The sequence below is a fragment of the Rhea americana genome, unplaced genomic scaffold (genome assembly GCF_003343005.1).
Source record: "Rhea americana isolate MKP2758 unplaced genomic scaffold, rheAme1 scaffold_38, whole genome shotgun sequence".
NCBI classification, from domain to species: domain Eukaryota; kingdom Metazoa; phylum Chordata; class Aves; order Rheiformes; family Rheidae; genus Rhea; species Rhea americana.
The window spans coordinates 764587-787564 of NW_028186512.1; the positions used below are offsets into that span (position 1 = coordinate 764587).

The 22978-nt window shown below is 37.1% G+C and overlaps 1 protein-coding gene across 2 annotated transcripts in view; it reads left to right on the forward strand.

Moving 5' to 3' along the window:
• LRBA (LPS responsive beige-like anchor protein) overlaps positions 1-22978 on the forward strand; it is a 399174-nt gene that overhangs the window by 263114 nt on the left and 113082 nt on the right. For both annotated transcript variants that reach the window (XM_085313166.1, XM_085313167.1), the window contains exons 41-44: positions 3589-3706; positions 5413-5515; positions 7461-7576; positions 9871-9983. In XM_085313166.1, coding sequence (XP_085169292.1) covers positions 3589-3706; positions 5413-5515; positions 7461-7576; positions 9871-9983 — 450 coding nt within the window. The remainder of the gene's footprint in view (positions 1-3588; positions 3707-5412; positions 5516-7460; positions 7577-9870; positions 9984-22978) is intronic.

Sequence of the window (22978 nt, forward strand, 5' to 3'; positions counted from 1 at the left end):
CCAGGGCTGAGTAGAGGGGCAGGATCACCTCCCTCGACCTGCTGGCAGCAGTCTTCCCAATGCACCCCAGGATACCATTGGCTTTCTTGGCCACAAGGGCACCTTGCTGGCTCATGGTCAACTTGTCATCCACCAGCACTCCCAGGTCCTTCTCTGCAGAGCTGCTCTCCAGMAGGTCAGCCCCCAGCTTGTACTGGTGCYTAGGGTTATTSYTCYCTAGGTGCAGGACTCTGCACTTGYCCTTGTGGAACCTCAGGAGGTTCCYCTCYGCCCAACTCTCCAGCCTGTCCAGGTCTCCCTGAATGGCAGCACAGCCCTCAGGTGTRTCAGCCACTCCTCCCAGCTTGGTGTCATCAGCAAACTTGCAGAGGAGGCACTCTGTGCCCTCATCCAGGTCACTGATGAAAAAGAATGTATTTATGTAGGTTCCCTGTCAATTGCAATCAAACTTAAATGCAAATCAAATGCATTTTTGTTTTTTGTTTCTGTCTAGGTGAATGTACATAACTTTTTTAAGAGCAGATTTCAAGAAGAACTCTACTGTGAAATATATAAATATGCATCTGCTTTTTAAATAAGCTATTTAGTTTTTATTTTATGCAGGTCATCTAAATTGCCTGGCCTATTAAAGCAATATAGTTATTCAATTACTGTTTCAGTTCTGTAACTCATTTGCAGACTTAATTACTCCTGGTCTATTCAGGATCAATAGTACTTTTCCCTAAACTAAAATGTGCAGTTGCTGATTGGTTTGCTTGAACTGTAAAGCAAACTGTTCGTTTAGTCCGCAGTAAGACGTTACTTCCCTAGTTCGGGAGGCAGCTGCGGTGATGTTATCTCTGAACTATTGCACGTAATCCTTGCAGTAGCAGCAGAGCTGCTGCCGCGCTGGGGAAGCCGCGGGGACGYGCCGAGGTGTGGGCTGAGCCGGGAGCGGGGCGGCCTGCGGGCGAGCCGCGGGCTTGCGGCCTGCGTCTCCTTGGGAGAGGGAAAAGGAAAGGGAAAGGAGGGGCCGTACGCAAGGGGGGACGTGAATTTGCGTTTTCAGAGCGTTGGCAGCCTGTTGAGTAATCTGGCGTGCCCGACGTCTAGTCGCGAGGCCGTTTGTGTTACAGGATTTTGGCAGYGTGGGAGCTCCGCGGTGCTCTCGTTTGTCTATTTTTGAGGTTTGTGAAGCGTTAAACTCTGTAAATTTTTCTTCTTCCTGCGAGGGGCAGTGTCTTTTGAAGTAGATGAAATGTGCGGCAGATGAAACTTCAGGTTAACGTGCTGAATCACCTGGTGCCCTGGTTCGTCAGCCCTTCTTGGGGGGAAGGTGGCTCTGTGTGTGCTCGTTCGATGAGGCTGCGCACCGCTGCGGCACTGGTAGCGCCCCAACTGTCACTAGGGGAGACAAGCCACAGGAGTAAATGGGGTTGTTTTTAAAACTCAGCGCAGTGTACGCCGGGGTGAGCGGGCTGGCCGTCCTCGAGTCCGTGAACGGAATTCGTGTTGCGAGGCTCATGGATGGGTGAAAGTGGGCAAAAGGAAAACCAGTTTTTGAAAGTTACAGCCCCGAAGCGGAGAATATCAGGAGCAGTAAGGCCGACAGGAAAATCCCTCTACCAGAATAAAAAATTTGAATTTAGATTAAAAAGTATTAGTCCGTTTCCGCTCGTAGTAGCTTTTATTAACCAGAGGGGGCGTTGGACGAGGAAGGCGAAGTTGAGTTTGATTCGGCCGGGGACGAGGTGCTCGTGCTGCGCATCGCGTCTTCTCCTGTCGGTGGGCCGAGGGCGCCGGGCCGGGCAGGCTGCCCCGGCGCGGGCCTGCGCCCACCTAATCCCCTTTTAATTGAACTCCGGAGACTTTGAAGTGAAGCCGCAGAGCAGGCAGACGCCGTCGCATCCCGACGGGACGTGCGCGGCCGCCTCCCCGCCTGCGCCAGCGGGCGCTGCGGCGGAGGTGACGGCTCTGCTCGCGCTGCTGCCGCCAGCCCCGCCGCGCTGGGTTCGGTCCCTGCGTCGGGCCGGGCCCTGCTGGCGGGCGGGCGCTCCTCCGCCCAGCGCCTCTGAGCCGTGGGTGCGGTGTCGCGCCGAGCGCCGGCCTCGCAGGGTAAAAATAAGGCTTAACTGCTCGAACTCGCTGGTTTTACTCGCACGTGGTAGGCGTTCGAATTCGAAACGTGACGGCTCTCGGTGGCCGTCGGTCTGTTGGTTTTCACTGCTGCCACGGAAATGCGCAGGTCGTTACCGTCCTCTCTGCCTCAGAAGATAGTTGCTGCAATTACGCGCTTCGCTTTTAAGACTGTRCCAGCAAAGGTACTAGGAGATTTCTGTATGGGAGCATTGCAACTTGGACTCCTTTGCCACCTCTTCTGTCATGTGCTTTTAAAGGATATTTATGTGCCCATGACAAAAGCAAACCACAGCGGCTCTTGGTAGCACCGCAGATTTGCACAGACCAGCCAGGTAGCGTGGATGTGTTAGGGATGTGGTACGCTAGGTGCCATCGTGGCCCAGGCCTGTTAGTTCCCCAGCTTCAAAACTGATTATTAACCATAAACAATGTTTATTCCTTTCAGCACATTGCAAGGATTTTGCATCAGAATATTCACTTTTCCTTCTCTTTGCCAGGTGTGAGGCAAAATCCTCCTTTCTTTAATACCTAAAAACAAATAATTGAGTTCATTAACATCTTGGTTGCATTAAAGGCTGGAAATTCCTTTTTTTTTCTTTTTAACACATTATTACTTCAGTGAAACTGTAATAACAGTGATGCTATCTAGAATTATATTTGAATCTCCTATTCTCTTTGCCTATGTTTTGCTAATCTGAGGCAGAGAAACGTCCAGTCTCGTTGTCCTTTAACACTTACATAATTAAGCTTTGAAATGAAAAGAAAAAAAAGAAGAAACAAAGAAACAAAGCGACTGTGGACTAAAAATGGGATTAGTTTGAATTGTGAAAGCAGACTAAGCATCTGTGTCTGTCAGACGGGATGACAGGAATTGTAACAAGTTACTTTGACAACCACGTACTCCATAGAGAGATTATGCTGAGTTCATTTGCAGGTTTGTGTTTAACCTTAGCTGACAAAATGATACTTAACCTCTTATATAGCCAACCTTTACGCTTCCAGAATTAATGAATGTTGTGTTAATGAGAAACGTAAGGAGCATTTTAAAGACATTCTTTTTGTTGTTTATTTGTTACAGACCTATTATTACAACTCTAAAGTGAATGCAGATACATCTACTGGCACTAATAATACATTTCCAAAAATCCATTTTTGTATTTTGCTGATATGCTGAAAATCTCATAAAATTTCTGAGGCTCTCTTGGTTATAGAAAATACACACTTGTCTTTAAAGAAACAAATTTTTAAAGGGACTTGGCATGAATGGTTGAGTTTAAGACTTGGAAAAATCTGTTACAAATTCATAGCATGAATTTGAACTGATTTTAAATTTGCTGCAGGATTTGTAGATAATTGGCCCAATCCTTGTATGTGGATCAAACACGGTTTCTCTTTCACAAAATGTTACCTATATTGACAACATATATAAAAAAAATACTGTCTTTTTTCTTTTTTTTTGTCTTTAATTAGATTCTAGCGTATACAGAAGGACTCCATGGAAAATGGCTCTTTTCAGAGATTCGATCTGTCTTTTCACGACGTTATCTTTTGCAAAATACAGCGTTAGAAATCTTCATGGCAAACAGAGGTACTGTGAGTTTAAAGGAGTGGCACACATTGGTTTGGGGACATGCCTCTGGCTGTTTAATAACTTCTTTTTGTTATAAAAGGGCTTGGATTAAGTGTCTTAAATATTTAAGTTTAGTGTGTTTCTGTATTACAAACTTTTTTACGTTGCATCATTTTTCAGACAGAAGTGATATGTTCGAACCTGATAACTGTGAATTAGCAATGCCTCACTTCTGTTTCTATCTGCATGTTTAACTGGCATCCTCTGCATGCTCTTTCTTAAGGCATACCTCCCTCTGATCTGTTGCGTTTAGAGTTTCTTTTTTCTTTTTTTTTTTTGTCCCTTTGGAAGGTTAACAGTTGTTAGTTGCAAACACTAAGAACAAAAGGCTGTAAGAACTGCAGTACCAGATTAGACCAGTGACAGATACAGTTTCATGCTTTAGTGATACTGTTCTAATATGTTCAAAGGTAGACAGCTATGCCAAAACCTGCAGTTCTCAGTTATCTCTAAAAGGGAAAAATCTTCCCTTGTATATAGATAGAGAAGCTCTGTTTTCAGTTACCATAGTACCACTGTAAGAAATAAATGTGGACTTACTCTGCTTAAGTATTGATTTTTTTCATCATCCTGTTTCTTCTCTTGCTTTTTTGAACACGCACATGTAGTCCAACAAGTTGCTCAAGATACAGTAAATTTAGGCTTTGGAGAATTTTTCTCCTCCTAAATTTTGTTTTAAACCGGATTCCTCCATAACTTTGCAACTTAAACTAGAATTCTSTAAGGACTTTGAATGTTTTTATAATGAAATCCTGAAAAATAAGTTTTGAAAACTTTTTATAAAGACATTAAATAAAGCAGGTCATAAGATGGCACTTCTTAAATCTAAAACTTCTGTTTGGTAAAGTAGTGAGGTTAAATGTTGTTGTCCTTAAACCAAAAAATGTTTCTTAGGATAACACATATTTTAGGCAGTTAATATGTTAGTCAAAAAATGATAAAGTTTTTTTTTGTGTGAAAGTTGAGGTTTTGTCTGAGTTTAAAATGATTGCTGATCTTCAACGTGGTTGGTGAGGATTCAGACACAGATCTTGCAGAGCATTGTTGCTCATCTCTGAAAATGCATGTCCTCCAACAATATGTTAATCATTTGTTAAAACACTTTCCTATTTTGAAGAGTCTAGTCAAACTCCAGGAGGTCATAAATGTCCACTGGTGATAACATAATTTTGTTATGTTATTTAAATTTCTAGCTTCATTTCATAAGTGTCTTTCAGTGTTTCAGATGAAATATGAAGATAATATTTTGAAGAATAAATATATCTTGAAAATAACTGGAGAACAAATTCCTAGCAAATATGTGATGCATTTAATAGATAAACTATTTGTTTTTTTCTGACTTAGTTCTAAATATGCCAATGTATACATTGAGCTTTAAATTCTATTCAAATACAAAAGCAACTGTAGGCCTTGTAAGCTTTATGAAAGTCGTAACTTCCATTGAAATTCCACCTGGTGATAAGCTAAATCAGTTCTAGAAATTACATTAAAAAGATATTTATAGTAGTCTGAAAGAAACATATCTGTTCTGTTTGTTGGAGCTGAGTTTTATCGGACCGGAAAGCCAGCCCTCCACCCTACCCCTCCAAAAAACAAACAAACAAAAAAAAACCCCCCCCAAAAAACCAAAAAAAAGTGTCGTGTTTCAACTCTTGTGTTCACAGTGGCTGTCATGTTCAACTTTCCTGACCAAGCAACAGTGAAGAAGGTGGTTAACAGTCTACCTCCTGTTGGCATTGGTACTAACTTTGGACTACCTCAGACCAGGTATTTTATGATTTTAATTAATTTTACTTCAGAGTTTTAAGACTTTGTTCATCAAATCAACCTATAAAGTTTAAATCATTTACATCTACTGGTTTACAAAACATGCACACGCTCAGCCCATCAGTTCTGCGCGCTGTTGTCATGTATTTTTATAATAGAAATTTGGGAGGTTGAGAATTTGTGATTTCTGTCTGTTACAGAGAAGGTAACTTCTTTTTGGCAGTGATGCTCAATCACTTACACTGCTTAAGGAAAATAAAGCTTCTTTATACATGCCAAATCACTGAAATTTAAGAGTCTGGTTGTCAGACTGATTAGCTTTTATGGCAGTTTTCGATTATATTATCTTGGCTATAACATCCTTGAATCCTTTATTGTATCTAAATCTAGATGAATATGACTGTTTCTCATCAGGAGGAAATTATAGTCACGTGTAGAAAAAATATAAATGGAGGAGTATGTGACAGATTGGTTTGGTGTGTGTGTCTTTCAGCTCTGGAGGACAGGGTTCACATTTTTCTTAGGGTGGGTGAAAAATCAGTGTTATAGTTTCAGGCTGTGTGTTTGCATCCAAAAACTGAAGAATAGAGTTCGCTTTACTGCATCTTTTTAGCAGAGTGTCATTGATTACCAGGAATGTTATGGATGAAACAAACACAGTCTAGTCCTCACTGAGGCTGATAGAAATGAAAGTCTGGCGGGTGACTCTGTCTCTAGGTGGATTGAGCATCTCTTGAATTTTAATGAGGGATGAACTATTTTTAAGTAGATCTATCTTTAATTTATTAAAAAGAAACAGCAGTGTTTAAAGAATGTGATGATTGCTGTTTCTTTAAATTCTGTTACTGTAGCATGAGTTTTCTGTGCATATGGATAGTCAAAAATGGCATTCAAGAATTTTGGGATGTTTTCTGTTGTGTTTGTAGTTGCATTTTTTATGATGTCAAAAAAAAAAAAAAAAAAATCTCCTGAATTGCTGATTGCTACTCTAGTCACTCTGTAAGCCTGTAAGGATTTCTGTTTAGAGAAGCAAATCAAATGTATAAATGTTTAAATTTACATAAAAGTATATACAGATTTGTTCAAAATGTCACATCTGTTTTTATGGGTAGTCTTTTAAAAATTTTACCAAAATAAAAAAAACTCTTCAGCTGCTATAACTATTTTCTTTAATTGTTTATCGGTATCTGTAAAGATTTGTTAACTAAAACATATATAGAGATTTTTTTTCCCTAAGTGATGTGTTGCTGGTATTTACAGATGTTCTCGTTACGAACAAAACAGTCTTGAGAATTTTATAGTAATCTTTTCTGTATTTGATTTATTACTCTCAGGAATGACTCTGTATTCTTCTTTCACAAACATTAGACTATCTGGCATCGAACTCTAAAAGTTTAATTGAGTTATTTATGACTAACTCCCCAACACTGCCCAGAATTTAAATCTCAAGAGGATGGAACTTTGTAAAAGTTCTATCATCTTATCATTATTTTCTTTTGTTCTTGAGAGATTTTAAAAAACCCTTCTGAAAGATGGCTTTATTCTAAGGTGAAATTTTTAAGCTGAGTAATTTTTTTATTTAATGACCCACCATCTCTCTCAAACCTCCCCCCCCCCAAAAAAAAAAAGTTTCTATAGTACATTAATCCTTCATAGAACAGCTGAATTTGCACAGCTGTAAAGGTTTCTGTTTGAAAGTGCTAAAGTATTCAGATCCTGGCATATCCAGTTGTCAGATGTTTTAAGTCTTTTGCTGTCATTAGATTATAAAACTTGAAAAATGAACTTCAACTGTCCAAAATAGCAATTTGATTTTTGGAGAAATTTAGCAAAGAACTTATAAGAAAAATGTGTAGAACTGCCACAGAGAATTCAGGTAGGTAATAAAGTGGATCCATGAGATTTTTCCAATTATCCTTCTCTTACGCTTATTGTTGGTTTTCAGGCGCATTTCTTTGGCTAGTCCGCGACAGATTTTCAAAGCTTCCAATATGACTCAGCGTTGGCAGCACCGAGAAATTTCCAATTTTGAATATCTGATGTTTCTAAACACAATAGCAGGTAACACAAATTTCTGATTAGGCTAATGTTGGTACAACCTCAGCAGATCAGGGCACTTCTAGATTTTGTCCTTTGAACAAACAATTTTTCCTCTTAACTTGAACAAATAACAAAATCCTCTTAAATGCGCTTTATTCATATTTGTTTTTATGTTTACATAAGGATAAATATATATAAAATATGCAGTGCAAAATGCTATATTGGTCTACACTTAAAAAATGTAACTTGAAAGTCAGAATATCTTGACTGTTGTGGGAGAAAGGATCTAGATAGACCATCTGCTATTTAGGAGAATCTCGAAAATAACTTCTTTATCCTTAGTGTTTGGAATTTTGATATTCATAAGTATTTTCCTGTCTTATTATCTTTGATACAACAGAATAATTTACTCTCATCAAGTCTCAGAAGGGCTGGGACCCTGTGGGAAAGCTCACTTGGGGAGCAGAATATTCCTGGAGGCAATAAATACCATTGTTACTGGACAGACAGTTACAGTTGACTTAGGAAAAGAGTGTAATGCCCAGATCACCACCACTGCTGTGTCAGGACACTGTTCATCCATTCCCAAATTCTGATTCATTCCTTGGTCTGATTGTCCTGCCCCCTCATCCTGCAGCTGCTCAGCTGCATTGCGTCTAAATCATCTGGCCCACTAGACTTGCACCCAATTTGAGTTCAGGTTAGTAAATGCAGGCAAATTGTTAGGTCTCATAACTTGTCCTGTATTTTCCAACATACTCTATCTTAGAAGAACTTAATTTCTCAATATTTCTCAATTTTCAGCTCTTTTCTGTAGCATGGACAGTGTTGAAAGGTCCACTAATTTCCTATTAGACTTGGCTCATGCTAACATGATTAGAACAAATGCCTCCACTCACACTAACTGCATTTTACACAAATGGTCAGTTTTGCTAATTTCTGTAATCACTCATTAAGTCAGAAATGACAGGACACTGGCAGATTTTATAAAACTAGAAGTAGATCTGATTGCCTGCTTAGTGCCCAAATGGAGTTGAGGCAAGATCATGACACTTCCTATGCCTCTAATGAATGATCATTTTCAGCTTTATTGTATTACTGAATAATAAAGTGATTTCTTAGCTACTTGGCATTTGACCTTAAAAGAAAAGAAAAGATAATATAGACTGAGGGAAAGTTGAGTTGCCCATCATGGGGAGTTCAAAGGCTGTCCACTACCAATATCAAATAAGTAAAGGCATCAGTGTGTCAGGTAAAAAACCTTAATCCTGAAGATACAATAAGAGGTATGTGTAACATAACCAACTGATCAGGAAAAGAAAGGATTTAATTATACCATAGTTTAGAAAGCGTACAAGTCAGGATGGAAAAGATACAGTTCAAGAAAGCTGGGAAAAGAAAAACTTAGTATTAGAAAAGATTTTCTGACAGCCTAATAGATTGGATTGTGAAATAATCTCTCTGGGGAAGAAGTACAAACCTGTCCCTTGAGACTTTTAAGATGAGACTAGACAAAATGTGAGAAAGCATTGGTAGGAGGTGATCTAAATGAATGACCTTCTGCTAGTTTGTCATAGAAAGGGTGTTAAAATTACGCATTTTAAAATAGTAAACCAATGTGTGTATAACATCTGTATGTATGTATGGGATAAGGGAGACTACTCTAAACAGGTATCTGCTGAAAGGAGGATATTATGTCCAGTTTACAGATTCATGAAGGTGCATATATGAACCTGAAACCAGAACACTTTTGCACAGATTCTCTATTCTGGTAAATTATGGCATATCCAGAGATGGTCAATGGTCAAGGAGGAATTCCTCTTGCAAGTGAATTCACTAGATTAAATAATTTTTACTTGCAGAATATCTGAATCTAAAATCCTGAGCTGCTTCATACTGCTTTCAAATACTTAGTTTGATGTAGTCTGTAAAAAATACTGCTTTATTTTTTTACTTATAAGCAAAAGTCATTGGACTCTTCCATTTTTTAAAACGATTTGCATTAGAGAAACACAGAAGACTGACACAAGGACAGGAGAATTGCATAGAAAATGAAGGGATTTAACTTTCACTTTTTTAGCATGCAAGAGAGTTTACAATTGAAATGAAATGGACTGCAATGTTTTAAATTGAATACCAGCAATTTACAAACACTTATCTTTTTAATAAGGCAAAGWAGAACATTGAAATGAGAAAAGATCTAAAATTCATTCCTTTTGATGAGCTTATAAAATTATATAGTAGTATCTTTAGAAATTGGTATTTTAGTTAAATTTAACCCCTTTTACTCAAGTATTATTTTTGTTGTTCATCAGGTCGTACTTACAATGATTTGAATCAGTACCCTGTCTTCCCTTGGGTAATCACTAACTATGAATCAGAGGAGTTGGATCTTACACTTCCAAGCAACTTCAGGGATTTATCAAAGGTATTTGTCATCAGATATGCCTTTTCTCTCTTCAGTAAGCGTTGCGCTGGTTTTCAGTCGTGCGTATATCTTCTGTTGTATTTGATGCATTTACATCAAGTGCACAACCATTAACAGTGTTTTGTTTCTGTAGGCATATACTGGTAACAGAGAACAGATTTTAATGGGAAAATGAATTATTGATCTGTGCTTATTGTTTCTGATTGTATCAATTTGCAAAGTTTTAATGGACAGTACTCTCAGCTGAAGCATGTGCATTACATTTAATTTCTAATTTTAAGAAAGTTAGGAAAGCCATGGCCACTAAAGACTAAAAATTAGCTAAATAATTTCCTGTGTTTCTGATGCGAATACTGCTTTTTTTTTTTTTAATGTAGCAAAACCTGTGATTCTATTATATTTTAAGTACTTCTTAAATTGTTACCCGGATTCCCGTAAGCAGAAACACAGTTTTCTCTCTTAATTTGTATGTTCCCTTTAGGTATGCTTAAGCAATGCAGTTGTCTTTTGTCAGACAGACACCGTCAGTTTCTTGCCCATTTTCCAAACAGCTTTTTCCTTCCTCACAGACAAATCCTATTTTTTTTAATATTCTTTCCCAAATGAATATATACAAATGCAATATTAAACAACTTATCTAAAGCTTTGCCGAATGTGATTATTCTCTTTCAAGCTTTTCCGTCCTCCTATTTTTTCCAACCTAATTTTCACCTGCTTCCTTTCGTATCAGTATAGTTCCACACCCTCCGTTTAACTTTCTTATGACAATTAATTATGCAAAACTAATTTTCTGTACAACTTTGTTTTGAAACACCAGATCAAAGTTTATATACAATTTAAATAAATTGGTGCATCACTTTGTTGGATATCCTCTTGAGATTTAGGTAAATGGCAACATCATTTTTTTCTCTTCACTGAAGAGTCCTTGTTTATTTGCTGTATCAAAAAGACTTAGTAAATATTTATAGAAAGCTTTGTTGTTATTTTTGCTCTCACGGTGATAGTTAAGTATCATGTAAATTGCAGAATATATGGATTGCTTGGAAGTTGTTTCTAGAAGTTCAGTAAGAAGTAACCGCTGATGGGTTTTATAACATCTACCTCTGCTATTTGCTAATTTTAGCTTCCTTATATTTTAAAATCTTTTCGAAACTCTGAAAATTAACAGCATTTTAACAGTGCCAAAATCTGATAAAAGTCCAAATATGAGTATGAAATAAAAAACTCAAAGATGCATCTGAAGTGTGTTTTCAGCATCCAAGTTTATTGATTTTGGCCAAGAGAAATTTCCTTCCAATTAGTGTATTTTTATTTTAATTCTTTTTTTTTCTCTGTGAAAGGAAAAGGAGAGTACAGGAAAGGAATACTTCATTCTACAAAGTAAAAGTATCTCTTATTTCTCTACAAGCAGTAGGTGCACTGATTAACAAGCAGGATATTTTTCTGTTTACCCTTTGTGATATTTCACATTATGCTCTCCTAAAGCTAGCTCTTATGGGAAGTGACTGGGACATGGAGCAAGGGAAAGTGGTTAAGTAGTGGAAAAGATGAAGGAAATATTTTAATTAAAGCTTTTTTTAAAAAAAAAGAAGAAAAAAAAAAACACGTCTTCCCTACAGATTGGTAATTTGATAGAAAAAAAAAAAAAAAAACAAAAAAGAATTAGGACAAGTTCTAAAAAATTCCTCCTTTCAGTTCACAATTTTAAAGGTAAATATAGGTCTTTGAAAATTTCAAGAAATTTAATTTTTTGACTGCAGATTTAGCATTGTAACTTTGAAAAATGTACTTTATTCATATGCATATGTATAGATGCTATTTATATAATATTATGTGTGTGTGTGTGCACAAATATATGTAATATTACAAAAAAATTTTAAAGAGCCATTAAGCACTGGATGTCAAGTGAAACTCCTCAAATGTGATCAGTCTCCTTCATAGGACTGAGTTGTCCAGTTAATATTGCTTTCCATACAAGTATTTATAGAGAGGAACTGGTGATTGGCTGAATTACATTTGAAGTGAAGATTGAAAAATTAAAGAATAATTTCAGCTCTGTGTAACTTGAATTAATACATAAATTATAGGTATTAGTCTTTGCTTGCCTGTGATGTGATTTTTGCAAGTTCCATTTCCATTAATTTTTATTAAATGAAACTTATAAAAATATTGTATGACATTGCTAAAAATAATTCAAATCATAAAAGGATTTTCTAGCTGCTGTACTTTTGAAGGATCTCCTTTTACTTGTATTTTAGTTTGTAAGTTAGTCAACATAGCCAGCTCTGTAGTCCCAGTGTGTCTTCCTTCTTGCCAGCCTACGACAGAACTAAGTGCACTGTAAAGCAATCTTCACTTTAGGGTAAGCTCCACTCTTGCCTCCATTAAGAAGTTGGATAGCGAAACCGCTGTTGCTGTTTTGCTATGCAATTGTGTATTAACAGCAACTGATATGGATCTCTCTGCTGATGAAAGTAGTCTTTGAGGATTGCTGAGTGTACTTAGGGGAAGTTCTGAGGGAATCTTTGCACTTGGATTGCTGGGAGAGGAAAGCCAATTGGACACCACTGAGTTTCTATCTCTAGACATACTCAACTGTCTCAATCATATGTTTGAAAACTTAAAAATTAGTACATAAATATTACAGTACTAGATGACAGTCAGACTGTATTATGAGTAAATGGGGTTTTATTCATGGTATCTAAGCTTGTAACATGATATTCTAGGGAGCTAGTTATCTTTAACTGATGATCAACTGACAGTTGCCATATTGTTAGAGCATAGTGAATATATATACATACATGTATATTTAATATGCATTTTCCCTTCTGTTATCTCTGGTTATCTGTTGTTGATCAGACAGTGCATCTTTATCTCCTGAAATGTAGCTACCGTTCTGGATGAATGCCAGTCCTTCCCATATGCACAACGAAAGTCTTTATGCCACATCTGTCTCAATACAGTAGTTCAGGTTTTGACTGCTGTTTAGGCATTTCTAGCAGTATGAACTCAGTGCAGTTTAAATGTTAAACTATGTCAGATGGTAGATTCATGGCAAATATCTGAAAATGTTAACCAGCAATACCTTTCTAGTAACCAGTTCTGAGACTGTTGGAATATGTACACTGTGATTTTTTTTGTTGTTGTTGTACCATCATCTTTTGGGATAATGCTTTGCAATAAGTGTTAATTATGTTATGTAGCATGTCTATGCTTTTGGACTGTTACAGGTTTTAAAAATGTTTAAAGATATTTCACTGACATTGCACATGATTTTAACAGTTATAATTTGGGACTAGTATAACTATTTTGGTCTGGCAGAAAAGATGTCATGTCAATATTTTTACTCCTTTTTTGATACCTAAGAAATGAATAATAAAGAGTTTTTTCAAAGTTCCAAGTTGAAGTTACGTAATGTGACAAGTATGAATAACAGATCTGTTAATATATTAACTAGAAATCCACAGTTAGTACAGATTTAGGGAACTGCAGTGTATAGGTTAAATCAACACTTTATTTAAACAGCTTCTTATGGCATTATTTTGAACATCAGTCACACAATGATAAACGAAAGCAACTGAAATGGATTGTGGTTAATATTACTGTCAGTCTGACAAACACTCCTGACAAATTCCAGAGTGCACTGCCAGTCAGTTACCCTGCTTTGACTTGAGTGTTTATTTCTTAAGAGGTGACTATGTTTTGCAATAAGTACTACATATTATATTTATAGCTGTATATATTTTATTTATACAACAGAGTTTCCCACCAGAATGTTTCCCATTTTCTGCATTACTTATGTCATTCAAAAGCACATTTTTTCCTTTTCTTTATTCAGTGGAAGCAATAAATTGTGATAYGTTTCAGGACTTGAGTAAAGAAAAAATAGAAGTAAAAATACTTCAAAAATACTGAGATATCAAAGCATGATTTTATGCTCACAAAAGTTCTTTATAAGATCTTGCTGTATACAAGAAATTTGATAATTTCTCTTCTGCATGGCACAAAATTTTTGCAAAATCATAAACTGATGCCACTGGAAGAAAATTATACTGTTCTTAAATCTTTGTTTGTCTTTACTATGGGTACATAGGTGTACATAATAGTATTTTAATTCTCATTTTTATCGTTTGCATGCCATATTTGCTAAATTATCATCAATTTTGTAGTGACTGTTACGTAATTAATGACTTTTGTTCCAGCCAAGTGTACAAAGGCAACAGATAACTCTCACCTTCAGTGAAGTGRGGTGTTTAATTGGTATGTGGGAGCGGCTGATATCAAATATACTTTGACGGAATAGAAGTTAGAGATTTTTTTGCTATAATAAATTAGACCAATTCTATTCCTCCAACGTAAACTTTACTGTAGACTGTTCTTCTTTAGCATATCAACCTGAATTCATTGTAAGGGTGCACATTTCAGGAGCAAAAAATCGCTGTGCATGTAACTTGTGTTGAATGTGTTCTCCTGTGAGGCCATAGAGTGGAATAGGCATTAAGCCTGCTTAGTTCTCTCTTAACACCTTTGGCAATGAGACAGAAAGTAACAGGTGGTCTGACCCGCGCCTGTCGTGCGTTGGTAATTTTTTAAAAGAAATCTTTCTGTCTAGAGAGGTTTAAAAACATGTACAGGCATTCTGTGGACAAGTGCTTTTCATATAGGGCTTGTAAAATGCTGTTTTAATCAGCTCATGCTCCAAGAGAGGAATCAGCACAGGTCACTGCTACTTAAAACTGCTAAACTCACCACTGACACTGGTTAGCATCCTTCTAAGCATAAAGGCATGTTCCAGATTTGGGCGCTGAAGGAAGGCGAGAAGAACAGTACGAGCACTAACGATAGTGGGTTCAGTGCTGATGTCTTTTATTTTGAGAGAGTCAATTATATCTTGAATTGGAGCACTGAAAACCTGTGATGCTTGACACTGATGAACTCAGCATCTGGCCTGGTTGCCTCATCACTGATATTTCAGACAGTAAATTTGTCATCTGTGCCTGTGACAAAAGACACCGCTTACTCAAAAAGGATCCCAAACCCAAGCAGTAAATTCTAGAGGAAGGTATAAATATCATTTCTCTCAGGGCAGCTGATGTGAATCAACAGGAAATAAAATATTTCAACCTTTGTATCAGAACCTTCAGCAGTTAAGAAAAGGTCCAGTGTATTTCATAGAATTTTTGATCATCTCAGCTGATACTGGTAGAGCTACCAAGACTGGTGCCAGTCTCCAGTAAGCCTGAACCAGTGCTATTTGAAAAGGAAGACACATTTTTCATTATTCAGTTCTCAAAATTACTTTATCTTCACTACTTCGTGTCAGGTTAGCCCCCTCTTGTCTTCCACAAAATAAGCCTGGGAAGGAACTGAGTCCCATTCAGAGTTCATCGCCTTTGAAATGCAGGTGGAGCTGGCCTGGATGGCTTCAGACACAGGCTGTTAAAGTCACATTAGTGTTATAGAAATGTATTTGTCTCTTTGTCTCTTATCCCATATACCTTATAGCAGGTCTCATATTCTCAGGAAAAAAAAAAAAAAAAAGGCAACAGTAGTGTTGTCCAGTAGGCCACAGTTCTGGGATCAGGTCTAGGGATCTGATCCCAGTCTAGTCCCAGATCCTAGTCTCCAGAAGCAAGAGGAACAGTGAGGTTACTGCACTCTCAGTTTYCACTCAAGGAATGTATGTGCATGTATTTGGAAAAACTCTGAACACATTACATCCGAACAAGCCAAGATTCTTTCAGCAGCCCATGGAATATACATAATTTGTTAGTCTTTTGTGAGTCTTGATATTTTCAATATAAAGTGTATTTGTCAGATTCCCTTTGGCATCAAGTATCAAGTTGTTATGCTTTTGTCGCCAAGTGCAGCTTTCTTATTTGAGGAGAGGGACACTCCATCCCCTCCTGAACTCCACAGCAGAATAGGGAACAGCTGAGAGAGATCTTCTGAAGAAAGGTGTGCAAGAGTATGAAGTTCCCTTGTTCACATTCCGTGGCAATACTACAACTTTTGACCTATTGTGGTTTCTTTTTTTGGTACCAGAAAATCTATTGTGAGCTAAGAAATCCTACCTACTAAAATGCTGTCAAACCTGATAGATTCCAGAGTTTTATTTTAATAATGTAACTTTTTCCTACTTTGAAGTATAGCAAAAATGATTCTAGGAGGACTCTTGCTGCCTCTACCTCTAGGATATTCCTTTAAAGACTTTTTGTGAATGATACAATTGGTGATTTGGCTTTTCTGCCAGCCAAGTCAGTCTGTTACAACTTTTCCTTCGTTCCTCTGGCACAGTTGACGTACGAGGAGACGCAGCTAGGAAGGGTGCCGTGACTCTGGGCCGCACACGTGGCGGGGCTGGGCCGGCTCCTGCAGCACCATGGCCAGGTACCCCCTGGCCGCCGGCCGGGGCGCGGGGGCCTAAGGACCATGGACAGGGGCGACTCGAGACAAATTGGAGCGATTCTGTTGAAAAGCAGGGATATACCCACGAGGAAGACTTGTTTATTTAAATGAAACAGTAATGGGATTGCCAAGCCTGACGTAGTCATGACCCTAGAGAGGTGTTAGTACTACGCGGTTTCCTGGACCTGAAGCAATTCCAGCCTTTTGAGGTTTAATAGCAACTTCTGCTTGGCACCCACTGGTTGTTTCACTTTCTGTCTTTGGATGGTATTTGAATTTTGCAAAGTTAGAGAAACCTTTTGTGCTGATATGTCAGTTTAATCCTGTGATATCTGCAGGATCTATCTCTAGACTTTTCCAGAATAAATAAGTGATGTCCATACATATTTAGCTGTATTCCTCCACAACTCTTACAGAGGCCTGCTGAGACTGAGACATCACCCAAATACATCTCTAAGATGATTTATCAAGATGTTCTTTCTGAAATCTTACTGTTAGTTTAGATGGTGGTTGTTTAATGTTATGAGAATTTTCAGTGCTCTGTTACTTTGATATAACCATCGTTTTATGCTTCTCTCTCTCTCTCTCTCTGTCTCTCTCTCTGTCTCTCTCTCTCTCTCTCTCTCTCTTTTCCCCTATCATTAGTTGATTACTCTCTGGGTCAAACTGTCTCTTCTAAAGAATGTCTGAGCAGATGATAGAGCGCATCTCACTGCCATTCTTCCTTTTTCTTCCCCGGTGCTCTTCATTTCCCACCAGAGACTTATATTTTGAATTCACAAGAAGTATGCTCTTTATACTTCACATGCACAGAGCAGGTTTTAGGATCAATTAATTCTTTTCAAGCAAGCAATCCTCCTTTCATTTAGGTATTATAGCAAATGCCAAGCTTACAGGATCAATAAGAATCATTTTGGTAACGAGGCTAATGATCTTCATCTTCCCTTGCCATCAGGAGCAGTATTGTTTGTAATACATACATACAAAAAAAAAAAAAAAAAAAGTAACTCAGAATTATCACTAAATATTCAAAACATGATTCTTAGTTTGTATCTGAGGTTACCATCCATCCTGCCCTCGTTTCAGTTTTAGGTGCCCTGAGCAGATACAGGCTTCTATTTGGAAATAAACTGAGAGAGGTTCATGACCTCCTAAATGATCACAAGAAAACCGTGGGGCACATGACTGGCCATAAAATGTACTAGGAATCAAAATAAAGTGATTTCAYATACATAGCATTAGGGTGGAATAAAATCTAAAATACATATTAGAGGCACAGATGAAAGCATTGAGACATTTATTTGTGCTGAGTGAGCAGTTGCTTAAAGTTTATGTGAAAGTATACATGTACTCAATTAGTATGCAAGTTTGTAGTTAAGTAGTGCATTCTTTGTAGACAAAGTATTGTTTTGGAATCTGCTATGGAAAGGCTGGGATAGTATTTGATACCATAGTTAGGAACATGAAGGTAGAAAGGAAGACATGGAGATTTTTCATTTAAATTTAAATTCTTACAAGATTTTAGGTGCCTGGAGATGTATTTTGTTGCGAATTTAGTTGTTGTTAAACACACTTTTTCTTCTTTCTTTATGCTTAGAGTTAGTTTATGATCCATTTATTAACTTCAGACTTTGCAAAGCTTCTATGTTTTGCACCATTAAACATTATTTATACTGACACATTCAGACATTCTAGTTTTCAGACTATCCCTAGATCAGTTTTTGCTACTGGCTATTCCTGATGTGTGAAAGGCATGCGTGAGCTCTTAAAAAATCTTAACGATAATCTGTATGTACAATATAATTCAGTGAAGGTAATTTAAAGAGTACCTAGATATGCCAACAAATATTTCTTATTTAATTTGCATACAACTATTTTCTGCCTTTATTTAAGTCATTTTTGAACTTTCAATTCCCCTTGAATAGCAAATTGAGTTTTAAAAATATTTTGATAACACAATGTGATCTGGTATATTTTTTAGAACAGGGTCACTTCAAAGAAAGCCTATGAGGACAGGCAGCTGTTTTAAAAAACATCCTTACTTATATTAAAAAAAATGGTTATTTTGGTATGTGTAGATTATATTAAATTTATTCTAGAAAACATTGAGATAAGAGCATTGTGCTATTTCATCCATATGTGGCACCTAGGAAAATTCCCAAGGACCCTATGTTTGATAAAAATGCTGATCACAGTCTCCTGGTTATACTTGTCAGTTAGATAAAGGAGCTGCTGGGAAAYAGTTGTCTGTACCCTAAGCAGTGCATACATGTATTAAATGAGCTGGGTGGAAGTCATTTATCTGTGTTTCTTCACTAGCGTAAATAAAAAAAAAATAAGTAAGTGAAAAATTTGTTTGCATCTCAAAATAACTGCAAGTTTGTTGTACTGAAGTGCTCTTGACTGGATTTTATTACTGCTATGCACACAAACGTGTATATACAGGAAGATACTGAGTGATTTAATACAAAGTTGTAAGAGAAGAGGCAGTCCAGAAGCTCATCTAGTTCAATATCTTGCCTCTACTAATAGTCAGTAGCCTGCTGAAAGAATATAAGAGGACAAGTAAAGCATCCTTCTTCCCTCCAACCAGCCCTGGCAATCAAAAGTTTAAAGATATTCCGGACTGGAGAAGTAATCTAGACAGGTTTAATGACTGTGGTCCATTAGTGGTGGACCTATGCTCTATGAATAGTTCAGTTGTCTTTTTTCCTTTTTAACCTGTTTGTTTGGCATTGCCCCTGTGGCAATGAATGCAACTTAATTATGTGAGAAAGTATAATTTCTTTGCTGTGTAACTAGGGTGTTTATGGGTTTTTTTTTAAACTGTTCTCCGTGAATCATACGAAGTCTTGCTTGCTCACAACTCTTGTCTGTACTTGAGAATAGTTCTAATTTCAGATCTATATAAAAAGAACAGGGAAATACTCTTTAGAACTTGTTTTACATTACTATGCCTTTTGTTTCTCCTTTACCTACAAATTTTGTGTGTGTCAGATTTGGGATACTTACATTCAGATTTATGGGTTAGAATTATAATYGTGTGCATAATGACCTGCCAGTGTCAAAGGGGAAGAAGCTTAGCTAGATGGAATGTTAATRAATAACTGGAGGATGTTCAACCAACTAGTCCTCCAAAGAAGTATGTACRTATTAGTGATTTGAAAAGAAGACAGCACAGCTATATGATTTTTTCTGATTTCACATGCTGAACTGCAATTCAGTAGAGTGCACTCACTAATACTGATAATTATTGGATAGTTTCAGTATTGCATATCCAAAAACTATTTGACTGTAAGATGTACTAGTTCTCTAAGACACCACTTGAAATTCAAGTAAATTGTGTTGAAATTCTCAAAAACTGAGTGTAACAAATGACTAAATTATGACTTAAAATTACTGTTGAAGCATACTAAAGTAAATCAACTTAGAAATGGAGGAGAAAAAAAAGAAACCAAATTTTCACATTGACATTTGTGGTTTCCTTCTCCTAGCCTGGCCTTTAAGGTAGGATTTGGGCATCTGCTGCGCAACCAGTGCTTTTGGGGTTGCATTGGTAAGGATTGTTTTTCTGCTTGGTAGACAGTTTGTTTTAATTTTTTAAATCTTCCACAGACTAGCTCGAGGATCTGTTTAGTAGATCAGTCAGGGAGGTTGAAACAGTTTAGTTTCAACAGTTTCTCTTGGGTTCAGTTCTTTAATGAATTTGAGTTGGAGATGGATTAAGGGTAAGACACCCTCTAAAGAAACTAGAGGCGTTACAGGACCTAATTTTTAAGTAAGCTATATGCAGTTGTTTGAGGGGAAGGATGGTGAGTTCTAGCAATGAATGAAAGTAAGTTCAGAGGGGCATGATGTTTTGTAGCTGTTCTCAAACAGAAAAGCGACAGATGAAAGACCAGTGATCTATCTTACTTGAGTTTATTTCCAGATATTTCCTAGTTTACACAAGTTAATGAAGTTGAGCTATAATCAACCTTTGTACCTTGTATTTTTACCTCTATCTGGGGAAAGAAGATTTTACTCAGATGGTCAGGACATACCACTGATATCACCACAAGTGTTGGCTACTTCTGGGAGTTTATTATGTGTTGGTAATACAAAGTAATGAAACAAGCAATCCTCTAAAACGCAGTTGCTGTTAGATTGCAGTAGAATATGCAGCACTTTGCATGTTTATGACAATGAGAAGACTAAAAGTGGAACCCTGAATGCATGTTAAAAAGCAGTTGATAAACTGGGCAGAGTTCAGAGAAATTATTTTAAGGCTGGAAGAAATGCTTACAATGGGAGACCTGAAGAGCTCAATTTCTTTCAGTCATTAAGAAGTTTGGTTATAGTCTGCAGGTATCATTATATACAGAAGGGTAGGTAGAGGCTCTGTGATCTATCAGAGAGAGGCATAATAGGAGGTTTTTTGGTAACACACCAGTATAAATTCATAGCTGAACTGAAGCACGTAGTTGTAACAATGAGAATGACAATTACTGGTAGAAAAAGCTTCCAAGAAAAATAGTAGATTCTCCATGTACTCAAGAGTGAGATACCTTTCTGGAAAGCAGATTGGCCAAATGCAGTTCATGTTATAATTAAGTATAAATGGTTGGGCTCAAAATCWTATAATGGAAAGGAATTTAATGGCTTGTCATACAAACACAAGGCTAGATGAGATGACCTAATGGTCCCCCTGGTCCTTAAAACTCAATGAATACATGAAAAATATCAGTAATGAAAACCAGATAGACATCCTGAAAATAAAATGTATGAAAAACAAACATCATACTTGGCGAAGATGCTACAAAGCATAATTCAATAATACAGACAGTTGTATTCACAGCAATCCAAATACCTGGCTGGATGTGGACAAGAAAGCAATATAAGAAATCAGAAGGAAAAGCATCCATTCGTTTTTTTCCCCTCTTTCCCCTCCTTTTTCCCCTTCTCGCCCTTTCCCTTCTTTTTCCCTATTTTTCTTTTTCCCCCTTTCTCCCCCTTCTTCCCCCTCCATCCTTTTTCCCTTCCCCTCCTTTTCTTCATGATAGATTTCTCAAATACATTTTTCAAAGAACAATATTTTCATCAATTTTTAGAATCTTCTATTTTCACTAGTCAACACAGACTTGGTTATTGGAACTGCTGTTTTTCAGAACTCACAGACACTCACACAGAGCTGCTGATTTCCAGTAGTGATTAGGATTGCTGTCTTCCCCAATAAAGAAAATGGTGAAGACGGAACTAAGACATTTGGCTGCTTATGTTTGTGGTAATTAAATGCAACTTACTGTCATATTCTGCACTCTAGTCTTTTACAGATTCTGAAAATTAAATAATAATGATTAAAAACCCTCCAATATTGCGTCCATAAGGAGATAGTAGCAACAGCAGTGGTTTTTTTTTAATAACAAAAGTCCATGTAAATGGCAAGTAAAGGCCACATGGGTAAGAACAGGGTATACCTGTTTCTTTAGAGCAGCACTGTTTAAAAATGAAGACACATTAAATAGGAATATTTTTTTTCTCTTAGAGATGTAAATAAACACACTGTAATTGCTTCCTTATAAGCTTTCAATTTGCTTATGTTAGATCATAAGCAATTTTCCCAAGTGAACATAATCCTAAAAAAAATAATAAAAAAAAGCATTCTTGACCATGTGCCTGTGTGACAAAATCCAGGAAAGATTCTACCAAATCTGAATGTTTTGCTCTCCTCTAATAGGGACGTGGGACTGTGCAATGAGGCCTCTTCTGAAAATGGAGGCAAGATGTGCCACTGTTCTAGTAAGTCTAGAACAGAAAGATTAAGAACCAATGAATATAACCACACACCATAGTTTCTGGACATATTTAACAGTAGTAGATGGTAAAAGTTACCGTGTTTTCTCAGTTATTTTTCAACAAACCATTCTTCTTTGACCTGTCTTTAAAAAAGAAAGAAAGCCTGGTCCAAAGACCAAGATTTATTATATTCAATACTTGGTCAAAAWGTGAGGTCTGTTTGTTCATTTACTTTGAGATACAGCTAGATTTGAGAACACTTAAAAATTATTATCAAATAACATCCTTTTCTAAATTAGCTTATAAATTTCATATTTATAGCATACATCCTTATAATAACTACTTCAGATCAAAAACAAAGTGATCAYACCTTTGGGGAAGACAAAACAAAAACTTCCTTACCCCAGTTCTTCCTCCTCTTTGGACCTTTTGAATGAACTCTAATTTGAAAACTGTATGTTTTATTCATCATTCAGTACAGTTGGAAAGCTTAGAACCCTTAAAGTGACTTCTTCCTTTGTCTTGTTGTCTACTCTAATGTCATCTGTTGGCTTATTAGGACTTTTCTTTCTCTGCTTTTTATTTTTTTCCAACTTAATGAGTGTTTTTAATTGGTAGACTAATACCTAGTTCATCTCTCTGCAGAGAGCTGCTGCAAAGAAAATATTTTCTGGAATTCCAGGCTATGAAAGCTTTCAGCATGGTCTTCCTTAGTGATCTGTAGCCAGAGGGAAACCATGTCGAGTAGTGCAAATCTCATGTTGCACAGCTACATCTAGCCTAGCTTAGTTTGGATTTACTCTTTCTCTCTT